We start from the raw sequence: 21,245 nt of genomic DNA, 5'->3' as shown, positions 1-21,245 counted from the left end.
AAAAAAAAAAAAAAAAAAAAAAAACCCTAACCGGAACGATTCTCCCTCCCCCTCTCCCCCCAACCCCACCAATTTTCTCGGGGGGCACAAAAATTGGGCGCGGGTGGGGACTCCTTTGGGAAAGGGGGGGGGGCGCACATTCCTTTTTTTTCACCCGCACCCCCCCTCTTTTTTTTTTTAAAAGAGTTTTTGGGCTGCAAGAAGACTCCCACCCTGTGAGTAGAAGGCTTGGGGTGAGCACTGGTGCTGGGGTGTGAAGAGATGGCACAGGATCCCAGCACAGGGTGTGGATGGTTCTCGGGAGAGAAAGGCACAGTAGGTTACAGAGATGGAGGGGCCCGTGCACAGGTGGCCCGGCCTGAAGAGAGGTGGAGCCTAGAAAAGTAGGGGAGATGGGGAGACAGACAGGGAGATGAGGAAAGGAGGGGGAGGGATGAAGAAACCTCAAGATCAGGGCAATGGAGGAGATAAGGGAGAAGCCCGAAGAGCGAGGGGGAACATTGCAAAGAAACAAGGAGTAAAAGGGCGCTGCCGGGCAGGGAGGGGAGGGATGCTGGACAGAGACACCGAGAGGGAAGGGGTGGGGCAGGGAGGCAGGGTGGCCTGCACCAGGCTTTGCGGCAGCCGAGCCAGGTTTGGTGTTCCTCTCTGTGGTTAACACATCCTGAGGTGTGAACAAGCCTGGGGTCAGGCTGTGCAGGGCTGGAGAGCAGGAAAGTGTTCATCGCTGCAGGGAACACGCGGACAGGGTCACTCTGGGTCCCAGGGCCCTGGAAGACTGAGACTGCAGCATGTGAGAAGGGGCTAGAGCTCAGGAAGGACTTCCCATGGATGTGAGGGAGTAAGCACATCAGATCTACCCTCCTGGTTTGTGGGAGAAGCTACTCCCCCAGAAAATGCACCCACTCCACCTCGGTCCCAGAGCTTGTGTCATACCAGAGCCAGGCGTGCCCTTCACAGCCTGAGGGCGCTCCTGGGAAGGCCTCCATGAGCAGGGGTCCCTCACTTGATGGGGACAGCTCTGGGGCAGGAGAGGCTACCTCTCTGGCCCTGCCTCGAATGGCCTACCAGTTCCTCCTGAGAGCTCGCCGCCGCCCCTTCCGCTGCCAACAGTGCCTAGGACCTTGCCGTTCCAGGCAGAGGCACGGCCGAGGGCAGCAGCGCCACTCTCTCCCTGAGCCGGGCAGACCGGGGCTGGGGGCCATCCAGGATGCTTCAACTTCCTGGGTGGGGGCTTGCTTTGCTCAGCACAATCCTGGTGGGGCCTCGCCTGCCCCTAGCCACAGGGCCCCACGGAAATGCTGAGCAGGGCCCGGGGAGGAAAACGGGTCAAGGAGTGACGTGTGAGCGAGGGGAAGGGAGCCAGGGACCATATGTGGGTGGGGGGTAAAGGGGGAGTTTCAGAGCAGCTAGAACTGGAAGTGGCTAAACTCCATTCCTACCCTTAACCCCTAACCACGGAAACCTCAGCCTGGGCCACCCCCCCTGATGCCCTTCCCAACCCACTGGCCCTGTGCAACTGCACCCCCACCCCCACCCCCACCCCCATGAGTGTCCTCCCAAACCCAGGCGGCCAGCCCTTCGCCCAATCCACTGCCCAGCTCCTGGGGGTGAGGACGGCCAGCAGGGAGAGGGCTGTACCAGGCTGAGGAGCTACTGGGGTTCCGGTAAGAACGGAGACCTCTGGGGATCTGACCCAGAGAAGCCAGGAAAGATACACCTACCTCCTCCAGGCAGAGAGGCCCCAATCAATGGGCTCTGAGTTGAGACAACTCCAAGAAGGGAGGAGCCCAGGAGGGAACCCCCCAGGCTGAGGTACCCAGAGAGCAGATATGAGGCTGAGAGGGTCTCTAAAATGGATTGGCCCCTCAGAAGGACCCCTAGGCCAAGGAACTCTACAGAGAGGCTCACCCACGAGGAGCCCTCTCCCAAGCTGAGGCACCCTTAAGGGCAGACTTGAACCAGAGAAACCCTGGTTCAGTGGGATCCAGGACCAAACTGCCTGAGTTTGAATCCTGACTTCACTGCTTGCTGGCTGTGTGATCTTGGGCAAGTTACTTAACCTCTCTGTGTCTCACTTTCAACTTTGAAGTGGGGATAACAGTACCTACCTCATAAAGTATTTTGTGAGGATTAGATAATCCACATAAAACATTGAAAAAACATGTCTGGCACATAGGATCATCATCGTCAGCATCATCATCATTCTATTGCAGCAGTTTTGTTCCCAAGGAAATTTCTGACAGACTAACCCTTCCTACAGATAGTGGGCATTTGTCGGATGGTTATTACTGCTACTATTGTCACTTATTCCCTACCCCAGGGCATACGTGGTGTCCGTAGGGAGGGCGTGAGCATGGTGGGTGGTGGGGGCAGCCTCCCAGACTGTGCCTCCGTGGGCACGGCTCTTGGCAGTCCACGGGGTCTCAGGTGGAACACGCCACCACCCCAGGCAGACATATCTGTGACTTACCTCTAGACACATCCCTGTCCCTGGCGTCACCTGGCAAAGAGGGTCAGGCTTGGGAGTCCTCAGAGGGAGGGGGAGTAGGAAACTGGCCCCAGGCTCGTGTGAGCTCCATGCTGGCTCCCCAGCCAGAGCCACCCTGTCAGGTGGAAACAGCTTTTACCGTGTGTGGCTGTCGATTGTGGTTTTGGAATTTTCCAACGCCCCCTGCCACTGGCTGCCCCGCCCCTCACACCCTGCCCCAGGCCCAGATTGGCCACGTGGGGCGCCTGTCATCCTACCCGCTGCACCCTAGGGAGGGGTAGGGGGTGGCGGAGTGGAGTTGGGGGGTTGTCACTCGGCCACCTGTGTGGTGCTGGCTTAAACCCCCCAGCCCAGAAGCACTGGGGGAGAGCTGGGTGCAGAGCTGCAGGCTGAGGCTCTGCTGAGAGGCCTCGCCCCCAACCCTGCTGCCAGCTGTGCCCCATCTCTGGACCACTCTGGGCTGAGAAGGACAGGGAGCCACGGTGGCAAAGCCCACAGCTCAGCCATGAGAAGTAAGTGAATGGGGCCACCTGGGAAGGGGAAGCCTGGATCCCGCGTCATCCCCAGGCCTTCTGGGAAGCAGGGGTGTCTTGGGAACAGAGTGAGCAAAGCTGAGCCCTCTCCCCTGGCAGGGTGTGTCTCGGTCAAGGCCCAGGTCTGTAGGGAGGTGGGTGGAGTAGCTGGGGAGTCTGAGAGCAGCGAGAGTAAAGGGCTCCCCTGCCCTGAGCGCTGGAAAGGATTCCAAGAGGTGCCCTGCCCCTCACTTTAGAAAGACACTGAGCCCCGAGAGGCCGGGGGCTGCCCTCCAGATCACACAGTTGAAGTAGATGGAGGTTGGTGAGTAACCCGCACCCTGAACGCACCCACCGGCTCCGGCTGCAGGGTTGCCCTCTGTGCCTTCAGCCTGCCTGCGAATGTGGTGGGAAAGGGGCCAGAGGAGCTGCTGGGCCCTGGAGCAGCCGGACTCGAGAGGCGGGTGAGGTCAGCAGGCGGAAAGGGTCAGAACCCCAGCATCCAGGCCTCGGAGCCACCAGTCCAGGGGCGTGTGTGTGTGTGTGTGTGTGTGTGTGTGTCCCCAGGCCCAGTCTCCCATTTGCTGAGGGGGATCAGGCAGAGGAGATGGGAGCAGAAAGCTTTCCGCTTCACGCCCTTTCTGGCCCGGGGTCACAGGCCAGCAGCTAGTGGGCAGATGTCTGGGGTGCCTGTGCCGTCCAGCAGAGCAAGAGTGGGCGACTCTGCCAGTGCCCAGGTTCATGTAGGAGAAGCCAGAGAACTGCTCAGAGCACTGGGCGCAGGAGAGAGAGGAAAGCCCGGGCCCCTGTGGCCCGTACCTGGGGCAGCCCGGCCTCCACCTGGCGCCTTCCCACAGGACACAGGAGCAAGGCCACCTGGGGACCCAGAAGGCCCATGGCTGAGAGTCTGATGACCAGGCTCTGCTGCCACCTGCCACCGACCAGCCATGCAGTCTTAGGCGAGTCCCTGGGTCCTGGTCTCCTCTGCAAAACAAGGGAGCCGAACTTAAAAACAAAACCAATTCTGGAGAGGCTCTGAGGGCCCAGGACCAAGGAGAGAGCCCTGGGCCCCGAGTTAGGCACCCCCAAGGGTAGCGAGGGACACTCAGCTTTCCGGGTTCGGGGGGGGGGGACAGGCAGGAAAGAGCTCCACTCCCGAGCTTGGGATGGAGACCCCCGTCCGTGCAGGTGGATGAGCTGGGGTGGGCCAGGAGGGGCGAGAAGAGCCAAAAACGTCCGCAGGAAGAAGGGCCCCGTAGAGCGTCAGTTTCCCTTCTAGCGTCTTCCCATTCGCAGCAAAGGTTAGCCCAGCTGTCTTCCCAGAAATGGCCTCAAATCCGCCGCCCCAGGAACCAATGACTGGGCGCGCTGCGGCGCCTGGCATGCAGGCAGCAGTCCCCGGGACTGGGTGAGGGAGACACGGGGGCACCCCAATGTGAGACCCCCCACAGCTCCATCCGGGCTGGGAAGAAGGAGAGGGGTCTCTTCTGTTTGGGGCTCTGTGCCACTGGTCCTTCTCACTAGGACATCTCTGGGTATCTCACAGCCCCAACTTACCTGACTGCCCTCCCCCCCCCATGAGTGCCAGGCACCACCATGCCCTCTGAGGACAGCTGGGGCAAGTCGGAGCACGGGGGACGTGGGATCGGACCCACCCAAAGGCCAGGGAGCAGAAACAGACTGAGACATAGAGATGCAGAGGCCCAACTCACAAGACAGAGACTAGTGTGACACACGGGAGGGAGTGGCGGCCGTCCGGGTGGAGATATGATGGAGAAACCCCGGGAGAGCCCAAACACTGCGTGTGGTGGCCCAGACAGAACCGGAGTGCGGAACACAGAGAGGCCCGCAGACTGGGAGAGAGGAAGCAGAGAGCGTGGAGGGAGACACTGAGTACCCATGGCGTCGAGGAAGGTGGAGAGGAGGAGGCATGGGCTTCCGGAGCTTCTGGAAGGGTGGTACAGGCTCCCTGCTCCTGAGTAGAGAGGAAATGTCCATGAGCCAAAACGTCCCAGCCAGCCAGAGGGCGGGCAGTGCAGCCGTCACACTCCGGCGATGGCCAAGAGGCGCAGGCCCTGGCGCGAGGCCTGGATGGGGAGGTAGGAGGATGAGCGGGACAGGTGCCTGCCTGGCTTTGCTGTACCTGGTCTCTCTCAGGTCTGATCCTGCTGGTGAGGAGCAGTGGGCCAGATAGAAGCCCACTCCCCAGGGTGCCACGGGTCTCCCCCTGAGAGCCAGGCCATCGGAGACTTTACAAAGGGCCCCTCCTTCCTGGCATCACTCCTGCGCCTGCCCTTTTCCTCTCTTCCCATTCCTCACTGGGATCCCAAACACCCCTTACTCACCCCACCCCAGCCCGGGGCTCTGGCGGCTGGAGCGTCCAGCCTGTTTCATCACAGCGAGACCTGGGTGTTGGTGTGGCCGTCCCTCCTGGGGGCTCCCTCCCCTGCCCTGCCTCTGTGCCCCTGACTCAAACGGGGAACAGGGACTTTCCCCTGCTAAAGAGCTCTCCAAAGAAGGCAGCCCCGGGGTCCTCTCCAGCCTCCACGGCTGGTCCACTCCTGCTGCTGCTGCAACACTGCCCCTTCCCCAGACCTTGGGCTCAGAAAGGATGGAGCCGTCTATTTGTCTATTTGCGGGGAGGGATGGTAGCAGGGCAGGGCCTGGGGCCAGAGCCAGGGTCTTTCTGACTCCCTGGGCCTCCTGGAGCAGCAGGGAGAGACAGGCCTGGAGGCAGGGAAGGCGGCTGAGGGTGCCGTCTGGGCTCCCACTCCTCAGAGCTTCCTCCTGGTGATTCATCCCCTCCCCCATTCGCTGGTTGTTTTCACTCAATTCTTTTGTTTCCCCTCCTTTCGCCAGTCCCAGACTGCGGGGGTGGCGGGGGCACAAGGAGGGGGTTTCAGGTGGCTGGCTGGCTTTCATGGCTTTTCAAAACCCCAGACTCTCCCTCGCCCACCTGAGTTTTAGCTTCGCTACTTTCTCAGCCCTGGGATCTGGGTGCATCAGCAGAAAATTCTCGGCATGGGCTGGGAGGGGTGCTCACCAGGTAGCCTGACCCCCGCCTAGCCCTCCCCTCCACCTCCCCTGCGGTGGTACCCACCACCGTGGTTTCCAGCTTTGCAGAAGCTTCAGGAACTGAGAGCTGAGGAAGGAGGGAGGGAGGCTGGCGACAGGCTGGGCACACTTGTGGTCTCCCTGGGCAAAGGGACTCAGAGTCTGGGCTGGGGGGAGAGGGGGGCCTAAGCTAAGAAAAGAGACACGTTCGTTCCCCTTTCCCATTCACTCACTCGAATCTGCAGAGAGGTCTGCAGAGATACGTGAAAGCCAGTCCACACCCAGTGGAGCTGTGTTCTGCCAGAGGAGTCCCAGTCGGGAGCTCAGCTGGGCTGGGCGAGCTGCTCACCTTCCCCTGGGTAAAGGCGGGAGGAAGAGCTGGGACAGAGGGCATATCATCTCTCTGGATCTTTACATTACACACGAGTCCCGGCTGTAGTTCCACGGGTGTCCTCCCTGGATTCGGTTGCTAGCCTGCCCCCTCACTTCACACTCCCCCCTGCAGCCAGTAAGGACCCCGTCCCCTATCCCATCCTCCTCGGTGCATTTGGGCAGCGCATTCTTGTAGGGTCCAAAGCTAAATGGTTGAGGACACTGTTGTAACCTTAGTCGAGCCGTTTACTCTTCCCCGGAATCAGTTATTTCTCATCTGTGCAATGGGGACAGTAAAGTAGTGCCTACTTCGCGGAGTTGTTGTGATCATTCAATGAAAAATGTCCACAAAACCTGGCAGAGAGATGGAATTCAGCCTACCATTGTTATTCCTCCTCAATCGACGTCCACTGGAGACAGGAGAAAGGGGACACAGGGAAGGCCCAGCTCGAGAGTGACAGAGCCCAAGAGGAGATGAGGACCCCAGGTTCCTCTGTCTGCGCCCATTCTCCACCAGGCCCGGGGGGTAGTGGTTCTGGGGTTTGAGGGGAGAGATCCCCCAAGATGGAAGCCCCCACTTTGCACCTACCATTTCCTCTCTGTGGCATAGGACACCTGGACAGGGTGCCTTCCTAGGGTGGCACAGAGCAGCTCTGGATGTATTCAAAGCGTGCTATCAATGAATCTCACAGCTGTGAGGAGGGTGAGATTAGAAGCTAGAGGGAGGGGAGCACAGACTACTTGCTCTCTACCGTATTTCCCCCTAGGACGCTCCCTGATGATCCTTCACTGTGCAAAGCAATCCAAGAGAGATGCATTTTCTTTTCTTGGTGTCGCACCAGAATGACGTTGTTAGAGGTCACACTGGCTGGTGGAGAAGATACCAGAATAAGCTGGGAGAGAGACCACCAACACCACCCCACTCCCCCCGACCCCGGGTGGGAGCAGCCTGGCACAAAAGCAGGAAGAGGGAGGAAGTTCTCGCTGCTCAAAAGTGCAGGCTGAGGCCCAGCCTGCTTGGGCGCCAACCAGGAGCTTGTTCAAACGCAGAATCGCAGAATCCAGGCCCCTCTCAGACCTCCCGAGTCAGGACCTGCCTTTTAACCAGATCCCTGGGCGATCTCATTTGAGACAACAAGGGCTAGAGTCATCTAGTCGCTGGGTGGCTTCAGGAGACCGCATGCCATGTGGCCATGTCTCTGTCCTTGGAATGAGAGGATGTCCTTGGATGGGCCCTGGGAGAGATGCGCAGATCCCCCCAGAGCAGCGTGCGGGCAGCCGGGGCTCTGCAGGGGCTGTGCTGCAGGGCTGGCCTCAGGGTTCCCGACCTTTGCTTGGTTCTAGTTCCTGGCACCGTTGGGCTCTTAGATGGTAAGTTCCTGGCAGGCCAGGCTCCCAGGCAACAGTTTGAGTAATCCTGTGATTACTCAGCTCCCCCTCCCCAATCTGGGTTCCCAGCACCTGCTGCTTCAGGGCGGTGGCTTAGGGGTAGGTTCAGAAGGGGAGGTATCCGAGGTGTTTTTCAATTCCTGCTGCCCCCACTGCCACCTCTGCCCGTCCCCTTCTCGTCCTCTCCCCTCCCCTCCTCCACAGTCACACTCATGCGCACCAAGACTTTAACGTTGAGGTTTTGGGTAGATGGCTTCGAAGGGGACACAGGTGTCAGGGGAAGGAGGGAGGAGTAGGAAAAAGGGCCTGACAGGGCTGACAGAGCCAGGACCTGACTGGGTTTTTCTGTGTTTCTTTGGCCCCCTCTCCATCTCTGGGTCTAAGTCTCTATTAATCTGAGCCTCTAGTTTGGACCCTCTGACTCTGTGTCTGTCTCTCTGGGTACCTCTGCCTTGGACTACGGCTGGGGACATAGGGCAGTGTCTGGCCTCGTGTCTGGGGTCTGAACTCAGACATCCCCCAAACCCGGTATTTGTGCTGGAGGCCTGTGGCTGGCCACAGAGCCCCAGGAGAAGGGCGAGGTCGTGGTGACACTGTTGTGAGGTTCCTAGAGCCGGGCCAGCAGCGGGTCAGGCGTGGGACAGGGAGATGTGTCTGGGTCACCCGTGTGGTCAGCGCACACACGCATGCGGATGTGGCTCTGGGAGAAGGGAACAGGCTGGGAGGCCTGTGGTCGACGGCGGGGCTGGAGCCTGAGTTCCCACTGTGGCTTGGCCTAATCTCCCTCCCGCTTACTTTTGTGGGTGACCCACGTTGGTTTCTCCCCTCTCTGGGCCCAGGTCCACCGAGGAGAGCGAGACCACGGTGTTGGGGGGAAGGTGTTGAGGCAAGGGCAGACTCCATGGGGCATAAGCATGTCTGGCGACCTCAGATGCCCACTGGCTTTCCTCGCCCTCAGCTCCACTCAGCGGTAACCGGCGTAGTGATATCATTTAACTGTACCACCTACAACCGCCCCAGGGACAGGCAATGTTGTTTTCATCCTGATTTTACCAACGAGGAACCTGAGGCCCAGAGAACCTAAGTGACTTGACGTGCAGGTGCCCCCACATTTTCTGCCCCTTTTCCAAGCACCCGAACCCCTCTTGTTCCCTTTTCCCTCCATGCATTCCAATCTGCTCTTAACGCACTGGAAGGAACCTGCACAGCTCACTTTCCCCCGGTCCTGGGTGACCACAGCTTTCTGTGTGTGTGATGCGCAGGCAAGTAGGGCTGGGGCTGGGGACCGAGTCCTAGCGGAGGGTTTCAGACCCCTGGTGCCCTGCCTCTTTGAGGAGGCAGCTTAGTCTGACTCACCTCAAGGCTGATGGACACAATACTTCAGGGAGTGGAAGGCAGGTCATGGTCACCCTCCCACCTCACCTCAGCAGACCCTACACGTGATCAGGGCCTAGGTCTGGGCCCAAAGGGAACTCAGAGGGGAGGCAGCAGGTCAGCAATGGCAGAGAATAGACCTCTATGCCCTTGGGAGGGACAAAAACACTGGAAGTAGCAGGAATCCCAACTCTGCCCAGCTCCCTTCAAAGATGGGCTGGAGGAAGGCCAGCTGCTGGGCCCTGGAACTCAGTAGAGAGCTGTGGGCATTGACAGCATCAGTGAAGGGAGGGGGCAGGCACAGCTTATAGTGAGTTCAGTGAACAAACACTAACATACAAACATGTACGTGTGCCCCCTGGCTCACGCAGACATGCATTGGCCTACAAATCACATGTACCTTTCATGTGTATACACACACACACACACACACACACACATGCCCACTGATATGTGCACCCCAAACGCTGTGTACACAGAGCAGCTTAATGGAAAGCTCAGGGGAACTGGAGTGTAGACCCAGCTGTGGGTCAAACTAGCCGTGTGAACCTGGGCCAACGGCCTTCCTCATCTGGTCTCTTTCTTCGTCGGTAAAGGAAAGAAAAGGTTGAACGAGATGGTCTCAAGCCCCAGGCAGCATTACACTCCCGATTTGTGTGCATGTAGTTGAACACGGAGGCCTTCGTGTGCACATAAGTATATTCACAGGACCACCCTCTCTCTGCTCTGGGGCCAGGGCCCTGGGAGCCCTGTCTGATGCTCTCCCTGCCTCCCAGGTGTCCAGCAGAACTGGCTTGCTAGCCCCACTCTCCTGTGCTCCATCTGCTCTTCACCCTACCCTCTCTGGGCCCCCTTCTGTGGACCCTGTCCCTCCCTGAGCCTTCCCTGCCCGGCTGAAGATGGCTGGCATCTCTTCCTGGCCCAGGTGCCCCCGGCTTGGTGCACCACATCTTCCCGCCAGGCCCCACACTCTGCCCGGGGGGAGCCCAGTGGGGGAGGGTGGCCCAGAGGAAGCCCCCTGGGCGGGAAGCAGGTGTTGTGAAGCAGCGAGGACTCCCAGGTCCCCAGGCGGGAGGGAGGCAACGGGGCCTTTTAAACTTGAAGCGCTGAGCAGGTGGCCTCCCCGCAGCTGCTGTCTCTGCCCCGCTAGAGCTGGAACAGCTCCCGGCCTCCCCACAACACAAAAAAAATACAAAAACGGCCCCCACAGCCCCTGGGCTGGCAGCACTTCGCACATCACTCCCTCCAGTTTGCAGGAGGGAAAGAGCGCTGAGCGAGCTGGGTGGGGTGGGAAGGACCGTGGCCCTGTATCCACGGGCCAGGCACACAGGGTAGGGCCCAGAGAAGGCCCCAGGCCCACCTCCTGCTCTTTCTTTTCCAGCACAAATCGAAGTGATTCCTTGCAAAATCTGTGGGGACAAGTCATCTGGGATCCACTACGGGGTTATTACCTGTGAGGGGTGCAAGGTGAGCGCACGCGTGCACACGGTCTCCTAGAGATGAGGAGGGGGGGTTGGTGGCCATGGACCCCAGGGATGGGCTCCGGAGGCGGCCAGGGCGGTGCCTGGCCTGGAGGGCCCTGCACACAGGGGCCTTGTCTTAAGCTGGGGAAGCGATTGCGGGACGAATCGCAATCACACCAAGAAATGGAGGAGAGGAAACTGACCGCAGGACCTGGGAAAGCTGGGGTGGGGGCTGAGCTGGCCTGGCCACGACCAGCAGCCCGGTCTCCGCCTGCCTCCCCAGGGTTTCTTCCGCCGGAGCCAGCACTGTGGCGTGGCCTATGCCTGCACCCGCCAGCAGAACTGCCCCATCGACCGCACCAGCCGGAACCGATGCCAGCACTGCCGCCTGCAGAAATGCCTGGCCCTGGGCATGTCCCGAGACGGTGAGCCCAGTGGGCAGACCCCCAGCTTTCCCTGCAGCCTTGAGGGGCCTCCTGGCCTCTGCACACGCCCTTCCCGGGGTCCCCTCTCCATCCCTCCCGACAGGCCCTGTCTCCTCCGCTGCCCACTGTGGGATGGGCAGGCCACCCTCATCAGAGCTCTTCCCAGCCCCCAACTTCAGGCTCAGCTAGAACAACCCTCCTTTCCCTGTGGTCCCCAACTCCTCTTTTTCTTCTCCTCAGGATGGATCCTCCTCCCTCCACTCCCCTCTTTCCCTCCTGCCCCATCGCTCCAGCCCTGGCCCCTCTCTCTTCCCAGCCCCTCACCCCTGTCCTGAACTCTGTGTCAGGAGTGGTGGCCTGAGGGTAACCCAGAGGCCGGGAGGGTGCGGGCTTGCTGTTCCTGGGCCTTTCTCCACCTTCCTCGCCCACCCCCTCCTCACACCCCCACCCCCACCCCACCCCACCACAGAGGGAACCCAGGCTGGGGGGGCATGAGCTGAGGGGGAGCCAGAAGGAGCCTGTCAGCACTTTTCAGCGCCCAAAATAACAAAGTGAAAGGAAACAGGCAGGGGTGCGAGGGGCAGGCGGGGCGAGGGGCTGTGCCCCCACACCTGGGAGGGGTGGGGGGGTGGCGAAAAGGCAGGAAAGAGAGAGCAGAAGAGGATGTTCAGACACCAGCCGCGGAGCCTGGGTTGGGCTGTGGTGAGTATCTAGGTCACCAGGGAGCCTGCAGCCTGACCACAGGGAGACCTGTGTTCTCAGCCTCCTCTTCCTCCGACCCTCCTCGAAAGGCGAGGTGACCCCGATACAGCCTGAGGCCCCCTCCTCGGCCACCCCCAGCCCGACTTCGGGAGGCCAGGATTCTCAGCCCAGACCCATGGCTTAGACTCGGCCACATTTAGAAGCTGGGTTCACGCCGGGGGAGTTTACTCAGATGAAATGCCTGGGCCCCCAAAGCCAACAAGAGAGAGAGGTGGGAGGGTCCTGAACAGAGTCCCCCAAAGGGAGGCTCTCAGGCAAGACACCAGAAGCTCTGCCTGGAGTCAGCTATTCAGGGAGCAGCAAGTTAACCCCCAAATCATCAAAACGCCGTGGGCTCTGCCTAGTGCCTGTCCTCCTGCCTCAAAAGCTCCCGGCCCCCACCTCTTGCAGCTGTCAAGTTTGGCCGCATGTCCAAGAAGCAAAGGGACAGCCTCCACGCTGAGGTGCAGAAACAGCTACAGCAGCAGCAGCAGCAGCAGCAGCAGCAGCAGCAGCAGCAGCAACAGCAGCAGCAGCGGGAGCAGCGGGAGCCGCGGGAGCCACGGGAGCAGGTGGCCAGAACCCCTCCTGCGGGGGGCCAGGGGGCAGCCGCCCTCTCCTGCACCCTGGGGCTCCCCGATGGGCAGCTGCCCCTGGGCTCCTCGCCTGACCTGCCCGAGGCCTCCGCCTGCCCCCCTGGCCTCCTGAGAGCCCCAGGCTCCAGGCCTACCTACTCCCACAGCTTGGCCAAGGCCGGGCTCAACGGGGCCTCGTACCACCTCGAATACAGCCCAGAGCGGGGCAAGGCTGAGGGCAGAGAGAGCTTCTACAGCCCTGGCGGCCCGCTGACCCCTGACAGATACGGACTTCATGTGGAGGATCCCAGGCATCCTGGGCGGGGGGACCCAGGACAAGGCCTGGACAGCTACCGCAGCCCCAGTTTCCGCAGCACCCCCGAGGCGCCCTATGCCTCCCTGACGGAGATCGGTGAGCAGCTGAGGAGGCAGAGGGGGTGGGCAGGATGAGGGGGGGGGGCATTCTGAGAGAGAGAGATCCTAGTCAGCACCCCATGTAAACCAAATTCGAGCCCCAGAGAGCTGAGGGGTCCTGGACAAGGGGTGGAGGGGTCGGCAGAGCAGGGATGTGCCAGGCAGAGAGGGGTGCCCTCGTATGTGTGGGGGCGCCAGCTGAGACAGAGCCCATGTGCCTTCTCCTCTGGCCCCAGAGCACTTGGTGCAGAACGTGTGCAAGTCCTACCGAGAGACGTGTCAGCTGCGGCTGGAGGACCTGCTACGGCAGCGATCCAACCTCTTCTCCCGGGAGGAGGTGGCTGGCTACCAGCGGAAGGTGAGGCCGGGGGACCTGCCAGGAGCGGGACACCCCACCACTGGGGAGTCCAGAGGTGGCCACCTGCACACCATGTGGGCTGGGGCCGAGCAGCGCATCCCAGATAGACACATGTGCACCCACGTTGGGGTGGGGGTGTCTGCCTCCCAGCAGATGGACCCCAGCTTTCCCCGAGCCTCTGCCTGGTAACACTTGGCTGGGCCTCCACGCCCCCACCTTGGCGCACTGTCCCTCCTCTGTCAACCACACCACCAGGCAGAGCCCTGATGGCCACTCGTTGAGCGCCCGCCCCTGTCAGGCTCTGTGCGAAATGCTCTCTGACATCCACTGTCCCTGACCCTCTGACAACCAACCCGGGAGGTGGGGATGTGTTTCTGTTTGTAACAGACCTGGAAACTGAGCGCGGAGTGATTAACAGACTCACTCCAGGCCCCAGGGCGGTGGAGCCAAAGGCAAATCCAGGTCCGCTGGGCTCCAGAGCGTGTGTTCCCTCCTCTGTCCCGCTGGGATGGTACCGCCAGCTCTCAACACACTCGGTTGGCCCTGGCCTGTTGCGTCTCTAGACCATTAAGGCCTTTGGGTGTGTCTTTTCGGGGAGGGCGTCAGTAGGTGCTTTTCACTTCAACAAAGATGCAGACTCTTTGAGGGCAGAGCTGTGTCTTAGACTTTCTCATTCTCCCACAAGAGCTCGGTCCGTGCCAGCCGCTGGTGGGTGCTCAGGAAGGGGGACCCAACCCCGGGGAACGGACCCCGAGTGTGCATCTGTGCTGAGAATAGGCTAACGCGGCCGCACGGAGAGGATGTGGGAGTTCATAAACTATCCCCTGCCACGTGTCCGTGCGGGCTCCCGGGGGCGTGGGGCGGTCCCCGGGTCATAAGGGGCTACAGTGGGACCCTCCTCCTTCCCTGCAGTCCATGTGGGAGATGTGGGAACGCTGTGCCCACCGCCTCACCGAGGCCATTCAGTACGTGGTGGAGTTCGCCAAGAGGCTCTCGGGCTTTATGGAGCTCTGCCAGAACGACCAGATTGTGCTCCTCAAAGCAGGTGCCCAGGGAGGGTGGGCAGGCCTGGGGGTAAGGGGGCCGGGCGTGCAACAGGGCAGGGCTGAGTGGAGGGAGGAGGTCAAGGAACCAGGATGCCCAGCGGGACAGAGACGCAGGCCTGGCTTTGTGTGACCTGCCTTTTCCTCCCTGCCCCAGGAGCCATGGAAGTGGTGCTGGTGAGGATGTGCCGGGCCTACAATGCCAGCAACCACACCGTCTTTTTTGAGGGCAAATACGGTGGTGTGGAGCTGTTCCGAGCCTTGGGTGAGAAGCAGGGGGGATGAGAGAGAGGAGTCGGGTGGGTCTAAAGCTTCAAGCCCCAGGGCAGATTGCCCCCTCTGCGCCAAACCCCAACAGGGTGTCCCTGGGCACTGAGGCCTCACGCAGCTGGCCCACTCTTCCGCTTCCTCTCCATCAGGCTGCAGTGAGCTCATCAGCTCCATCTTCGACTTCTCCCGCTCCCTGAGTGCCCTGCGCCTTTCTGAGGACGAGATTGCCCTCTACACAGCCCTGGTCCTCATCAATGCCTGTGAGTGTCGCTGGGCCAGGGTAAGGGGCATTCAATGGGCTGGGGTGTGCCAGATATTGAAGAGTCTAGACCTTCGGATGTGGTTAAGTCTGGGAAATTGCTTTAAAGAGCATATAAGCCTGGCCAGTGTGGCTCAGTGGTTGAGCATCGACCTATGAGCCAGGAGGTCACGGTTCGATTCCTCGTAAGGGCACATGCCCGGGTTACAGGCTCAATCCCTGGTAGGGGGCGTGCAAGAAGCAGCCAATTGATGATTCTCTCTCATCATTGATGTTCTCTCTCCTTCTCTCTTCCTATCTCTGAAATCAATTAAAAAAATATTTAAAGAGCATAGGTGCCCATTAAAGCCCAATATTGCTATAAAATAAAATGAGTTAAAATGAAGATTCAGAGGAGCCTGAGAGAGGGAAAGGCGCAGCACAGGTGGGGTTGGAGAAGTGGGCGGTGTGAGGATGAGGGGAAGCGAGCCAGTTCCCTGGGAGAAACCAGTCTGGCTGTGCATCCAAGTCAGTCATGCCACCGTGACCACACGTCGGAATCACCGGGGGAGCTGTAAGCAGGATTGCCACCTGGGCCCGCCTCCCAGAGACTCCAAGGTTTATTAATCTGGGTGCAGCCAGAGCACCAGAATCGTTAACAGCCTCCCCAGGTAGGTGGTCATAAGGTGCCACCAACCTTGAGAGTCTCTGCTCTGGGTGGACTCACTTGAAGCCTGTACGCCATCATGGCAGGACTCCGGACAGCACTCCGGACAGCACTCCACTAGAAGGGCGAGGCCTGGGCTGGGCCTGGCCAGCAGAATGCTAATAAGTATTCGGAGAACCTGGGGAAGAGTGTCCAGCAACTAACCTGAGTTTACAGACCAAAACGATCAGTTTCTGGCTCTGCCACTGAGTAGAGACCTAAAAATACTCCTTAAACTGGAAATAACGACGTAAAAGATGACATCTGGCTACTTTATGGAGCCAGGGCAAATGGTGGTTTGTCTGCTGACGTTAGCTGCAGACTGCTGCAGAGGCCCTGACGCTGGCCTGGGTGGCTTCATGAAGGCCATCTCCTATCTGAGGTCATCCTTGACTAGCGGACAGGGGCTCTCTTCCAATCTCTTGGGGGTTTTTTTTTCCATGGAAGAAGCCTAGTGCCTAGCATTGGATGGACTATGAGAAATACCAGGGCACCAGGGAGAAGACAGCTTGGAGTAGGGAGACTGGAAGTTCTTATCTTTTTCATCTCTCCCCTCAGTTTTCCTTGTAGGCAGCCAAGCCCATGGCCCTAGAGCTAACCATTGCCAAATCAACACACACACACACACAAACACACACTCACACACACACACACTCAGCTGAAAGACCTCATCCAGAACAGATGTCCAAAATAGTACACCCTAGCCCAGGGGTGGGCAAACTTTTTGACTCGAGGGCCACAATGGGTTCTTAAACTGGACCGGAGGGCCGGAACAAAAGCATGGATGGAGTGTTTGTGTGAACTAATATAAATTCAAAGTAAACATCATTACATAAAAGGGTACGGTCTTTTTTTTTTTTTTTTTTAGTTTTATTCATTTCAAACGGGCCGGATCCGGCCCGAGGGCCGTAGTTTGCCCACGGCTGCCCTAGCCCTAGTCAGTTTGGCTCAGTAGATAGATCATTGGCCCACAGATTGAAGGGTCCTGGGTTCAATTCCGGTCAAGGGCACATACCTGGGTTGCAGGCTCGATGCCTGGCCCGGGTCAGGGTGTGTGCTAGAGGCAACCAATCAATGGATCTCTCTCACATCAATGTTTCTTTCTCTTTGTCTCTACCCACTCCCTTCCACTCTCTAACAACAACAAAAAATAACCAACCAAACAAACAAAAAATAGTACACCCTTTTGGTGGAAGCTAATGTCCATGTGTTTTCTTGTTCTCACTGTGGCCCCTTCCCCTCCTTCAGGCCGGCCGGGGCTCCAAGAGAAAAGGAAAGTAGAACAGCTTCAGTCCAATCTGGAGCTGGCCTTTCACCATCATCTCTGCAAGACTCATCGCCAAGGCATCCTGGCAGAGGTAGGAGCAGTCCCTGGGGCAGACAAGGCCCGGCCCAGCGCCAGAGCTGTGACATCAGGGCTTGTGGGGCCCGGGCTCCGAGGGTACAGAGAAGCATCTGCCACAATGCATTAGAGAGCTTGCAACAGCACGGGAACTGAGGGATCCGGCAATCACTTCTATGTGCGAAAGATGGAAAGTTAGAGAGCCCGGGATTGGGAGGGACCTCCAGGGAGCAATTCAGTTTAATATAGCCAACACTTACCCAGCACCCGCTCGTACAAGGCACTGTGGAATGGAAATATACAGGGATGTGTCCTTGTCCCTGCCTCGAGTTTTCAATCTGCTACGAAGAAGAGACTCCTGCACGACTAGCTCTAATATAGCGTAGAATGTGATATAGTAATAATGCAATTAACACAGTGCTGTCTGTGGCAGATGTGATCGCTCATCCTCATGGCAGCTCATTCAATAGGGCAGGTACTAATACCTTCCTGTACGATTCAGGAGGCTTAAGTGACTTAGCCAATTTTACACGCTAGGTAGGTGATACATGCAAGATTTAATCCCAGTGGTCTTTCCACCATATCCCTTGCCTGGATGCATTACTTTGATAAGAGCTTTGGGGGCAATGTTAGGAGAACATAGAACAGGATTAAAAATAATTTGGGGGTAAAAGGAGTGAATCATAAATGCTTCCTAGAGGAGCGTTTAAAGTAGGCCATGAAATAGGTAAGATTTTTAACAGACATTCACGGGATGGGGCAGGCATTTCAAGTTTAGGGAACAATCTGAGTAAAGCTAAGGAGACGAAATAATGCCTACATGGAGAATATAGTTCATGGTGCATTTGCACTAACGTGTAAGATCAGGATAGATTGATGGAGGCAGGGAAGTAGCGGAAGACGCGCTTGAAAATTAGGTCAGGGAGCAAATCAGAGAGCACTTTAAATGACATATTAAAGAGTAAAGGCTTTATTTCTAGGCAGTGGCGAGCCCCAAGGGCTAAAAGAATGATATCATCGGAGCTATTATTTAGGCAATTTAATTTGGAACCAGTGTAAAGGAACCACTTATGTAAGTGTTCAAGCAACGGGCCCTTGCTATGTGCCAGGCACCGTGCCCGGTGCTGAGGATACAGCAATGACTTAAACAACTGTCTGTCTCTGCCCTAAAGAACTTCCCGTCCAGTAGACTAGATTAGGAGGAGAGATGGAGGCTGGAACCTGGGAGAGCAGCTGGGAAGCACATCTGGTTAGATCCACCTTCAGAATATATCACCTCCCCACTGTCACCACACACACGGCACCCACCCCCCAGCTATCAGTTTTCACGTGGATTGTTAGAGAGGCCTCCTAACAGGACCCCTGTCCCACCCTTGCCTGCCCTGTGTCAGCCCCACAGCACTGTTCTCAGCCCTCCAATAGCTGCCCTCCATGCTGAGAATCAAATCCAGTGTCTGTGTCAGGGTCTACCGGCCTCATGTCATGACCCCTGACTGCTTCTCTCACCTCTTCTCCTTCCGCTGCCCCCTCAACTACCCTTTCCAGCAACACTGGCCTCCTTGCTATTCCTTGAACACACCACACACAGTGGTATCTCTGAGCTTTCGTACTTGCTGTTCCAGCTGCTGGAATGTTCTTCCTCGAGTTTTCTAAATGGCCTGCTCCATGCCTTCATTCTGGAAAGGTTTTCCCAGACCACCTCGTACCAAAAGCCCCTCACCCTGCTTTATTGTTCTTTAAAGAAATTCTCGGGCATATTATATATTTGTTTAGTTTCTGGATCCTTCACTAGAATATACATTAAGTAAAGGTAGATATCTTATCCACTGATGTAGTATCCCCACAGCCCATCCCAGTGTCTACCTGAGTAAGTGCTCAACACCTACTTGTTGAATGAATGAATGAATGAATGAAACTATTGCAAAAGCCAAAGAAACTCAAAGTAAAGCAGACAAATGAAAAGACGATGAATTCAAAAGATGCCAAAGGGTCCCATGCTGTCTGCTCTTCCCTGGCTGCCCCTTTCCCAGGAAACTAAGCTGGACAGAAGGGGTGGGGGTGGCTGTGAGAGGTATTTTTAAGCCTCGCTTGCTTATAGAGGGAACTGCAGAAGATAAATGGCTTTCTCAGCCTCTTTCCAATGAGGTCTCCCTCCCTCTGTCACCTCATGGGTCTCTGGGTCTTTTTCATTCCTCCTCCCCAATTGAGTCCTGGCAGTGTTGAGAGAGAGAGAGAGAGAGAGAGAGAGAGAGAGAGAGAGAGAGAGACCTACCCAAGGAGTTTAAACCTAGGGGAGGAAGGCAGACAAATTGGATCATTTTTCTAAAATGGGATTTAAGTGCTACTCAGAGGAAAGACCTTCAATCTGGCAGAGGGATGGGGACGCTAGTTAGAGAAATATTCCCAGAGGCGGTGACACTTGAAAGTAAGAATTAGCCAAGCAAAGAACGAGAAAGGCATTCCAGGTGAGGGGAACAGTATCAACAAAAGCAAAGAGTCATGTGACCGTATATAAATCAGAGACTCACAGAATTTCACTATTATAAGAGCATAAAGTGTGAACAGGGTTCCTTTTAGGGGTAGCAGGAACATGATTGGGGGTTTCACCCAGAAAACATACACCTGGCCCACATCAGCGTTCCCTTGCCTCTGCTTCCTGACAATACCTACCCCTACCCATGGGGTCTGGCTGTTCCAACAAGTGCCAAGTGCACAGAGAGAGAGGCAGAGGGTTACCCTAGGCGAGGAAAGATGAGAGGACTCTGTTGCTCTGGGGAGAGCACTGAAGTACTGACCCTCCTTCCCCATTAACCCATCTCCAGCTGCCACCCAAGGGGAAGCTTCGGAGCCTGTGCAGCCAGCATGTGGAAAAGCTGCAAACCTTCCAGCATCTGCACCCCATCGTGGTCCAAGCTGCTTTCCCCCCACTCTACAAGGAGCTCTTCAGCACTGAAATCGAGGCCCCCGAGGGGCTGTCCGAGTGACCTGGAGGAAGGACTCCTTTCCTGTCTAGAACCTGCTGGACCATCTCCCTGGACACCCCCCCCCCTCAGCCTTTTCCTTTCCCGTGACCCTGGAGGGTGGCCCTACCTGTTCTTTGGGACTGAGCAAATGCTGAGACTGGTTTTCTACCCACAGGCCCGCCTGGCCAGTGGGCCGAGACCCAGAGGACGGGGCGAGAGGAACAAGGTCTCCAGCCTCAGCTTTGCTTGATCCTCTCTCCCATGCCCCTTACCCCAGCTTCTGGAGCGAGGGGGTGGCGAATATTAGGACCTCTAGGAGGACCAAGGTGTCCTCGGGACAACAGGGGGGATCCAGGACAGCCTGGACAGATGGAACTCAGCTCTGGGCTCAGAAGCTAAGAATAGACCGTTGAAATACCTCATTGCATTTTCCCGTGGGCTTCAGCACAGGGGGAGCATCAAGCTGAGACTGGCGGCTGGAGCCCAGAAGGACCTGTACAGAACTTGAATCTGGACCTTTAGATTTTCTGCCTTCCCCCCTCCTCCCAGCCCAGCAAGGAAACGGTTGGGCACCCTGCCCTTCTCCTGGGGTCTAAAAAAAACACCCAAAAAAACCTGCATACATGGAGGGAGGGGCTGCGGATAATTTTTTATGGGATTTGGGTATAGGCTAGGGTACAAGGAGAGCCAAGAGCATCACAGACAGAGAGAGGGTTAGAACTCAAACCTCCCTCATGTGCACTTTAAGAATAGACGTTAGGGGTTAGCACAAATCTGATCCGGCACACTTCCGCAAACAGGGGAAGCACACACACACACACACACACACACACACACACACGCACTCGACCTGCAGTTATGCGGCTCTACAGACACATTTGATCTCACATGATCTCCGTCTTCCTTGAGGTCACTGAGGAGCTTAGCGGCCTCAGGAAGAGCACCAATCCTGAGGGACCCAGAGCATTCCCATGGTGCCCCACCCACCAATCTTAGACCTGGGGCGCTCCAAACGCTATCCCAGTCCAGCGGTCTCCTATCACAAGAAAATCCAAGAGACGCAGAGCTGGCTGGCCACTGGACAGTCCGAAGGCCACGGATGGACCCCCAGGAGGACTGTGTAGGCCCAGCTCTCGTGAGGGAGGAAGGAAGCAGGAACAGTTGCAGTCCGGCCACTCAGCGATTGGGAACCACCGACTGCAGCAGGGGGAGGAGGCCCTGTCTCCAGGTCTCCAGCCCCAGCCCCAGGCTTTACAATGAGCTGCCTGCCCTCTGCTGAGGGATGAACAGCAGAGGGAGGGGGTTTGCCTGTCAGGGGAGGGATTCATTGGGTAAACGTAAACCCCAATTTGTGCCATTCTTTATAAAATGATTTCAGAGGCAAGGGGTGTGTGTCTTCAATAAGATCATCTACACACGGCTCTGCGGTCTGGCTCCTAGGTGGGGACCCAGGTCTCCAGCCCAGCCAGCCGTCAGCAGTGTAAGGGCTCAGCCCCTACTTCGATCACCCCTCAC

The 21,245-nt window shown here is 57.7% G+C and overlaps 1 protein-coding gene across 1 annotated transcript; it reads left to right on the top strand.

Moving 5' to 3' along the window:
• The first annotated feature begins 2,857 nt into the window (after nucleotides 1-2,857).
• On the top strand, nucleotides 2,858-19,886 carry RORC (RAR related orphan receptor C). Its single transcript, XM_014461349.2, has 10 exons — nucleotides 2,858-3,003; nucleotides 10,574-10,659; nucleotides 10,939-11,080; nucleotides 12,233-12,808; nucleotides 13,047-13,168; nucleotides 14,081-14,213; nucleotides 14,369-14,476; nucleotides 14,631-14,741; nucleotides 16,674-16,783; nucleotides 19,590-19,886. Exons 1-10 carry the CDS (start codon nucleotides 2,997-2,999, stop codon nucleotides 19,749-19,751), a joined length of 1,557 nt encoding a protein of 518 aa, XP_014316835.1. The 5' UTR covers nucleotides 2,858-2,996; the 3' UTR covers nucleotides 19,752-19,886.
• Nucleotides 19,887-21,245: the final 1,359 nt, after the last annotated feature.

The sequence above is a fragment of the Myotis lucifugus genome, unplaced genomic scaffold (assembly GCF_000147115.1).
Source record: "Myotis lucifugus unplaced genomic scaffold, Myoluc2.0 scaffold_151, whole genome shotgun sequence".
In the NCBI taxonomy this organism is placed as follows: Eukaryota; Metazoa; Chordata; class Mammalia; order Chiroptera; family Vespertilionidae; genus Myotis; species Myotis lucifugus.
This window is presented reverse-complemented; position numbering and strand designations above follow the sequence as displayed.

What these genes read in the sequence shown, in the direction of transcription:
- RORC (XM_014461349.2), top strand. An exon ending in GATTGTGCTCCTCAAAGCAG is followed by an intron (nt 14,214 to 14,368) that starts GTGCCCAGGGAG and finishes TCCCTGCCCCAG; the next exon opens with GAGCCATGGAAGTGGTGCTG. An exon ending in GCCAAGGCATCCTGGCAGAG is followed by an intron (nt 16,784 to 19,589) that starts GTAGGAGCAGTC and finishes ACCCATCTCCAG; the next exon opens with CTGCCACCCAAGGGGAAGCT.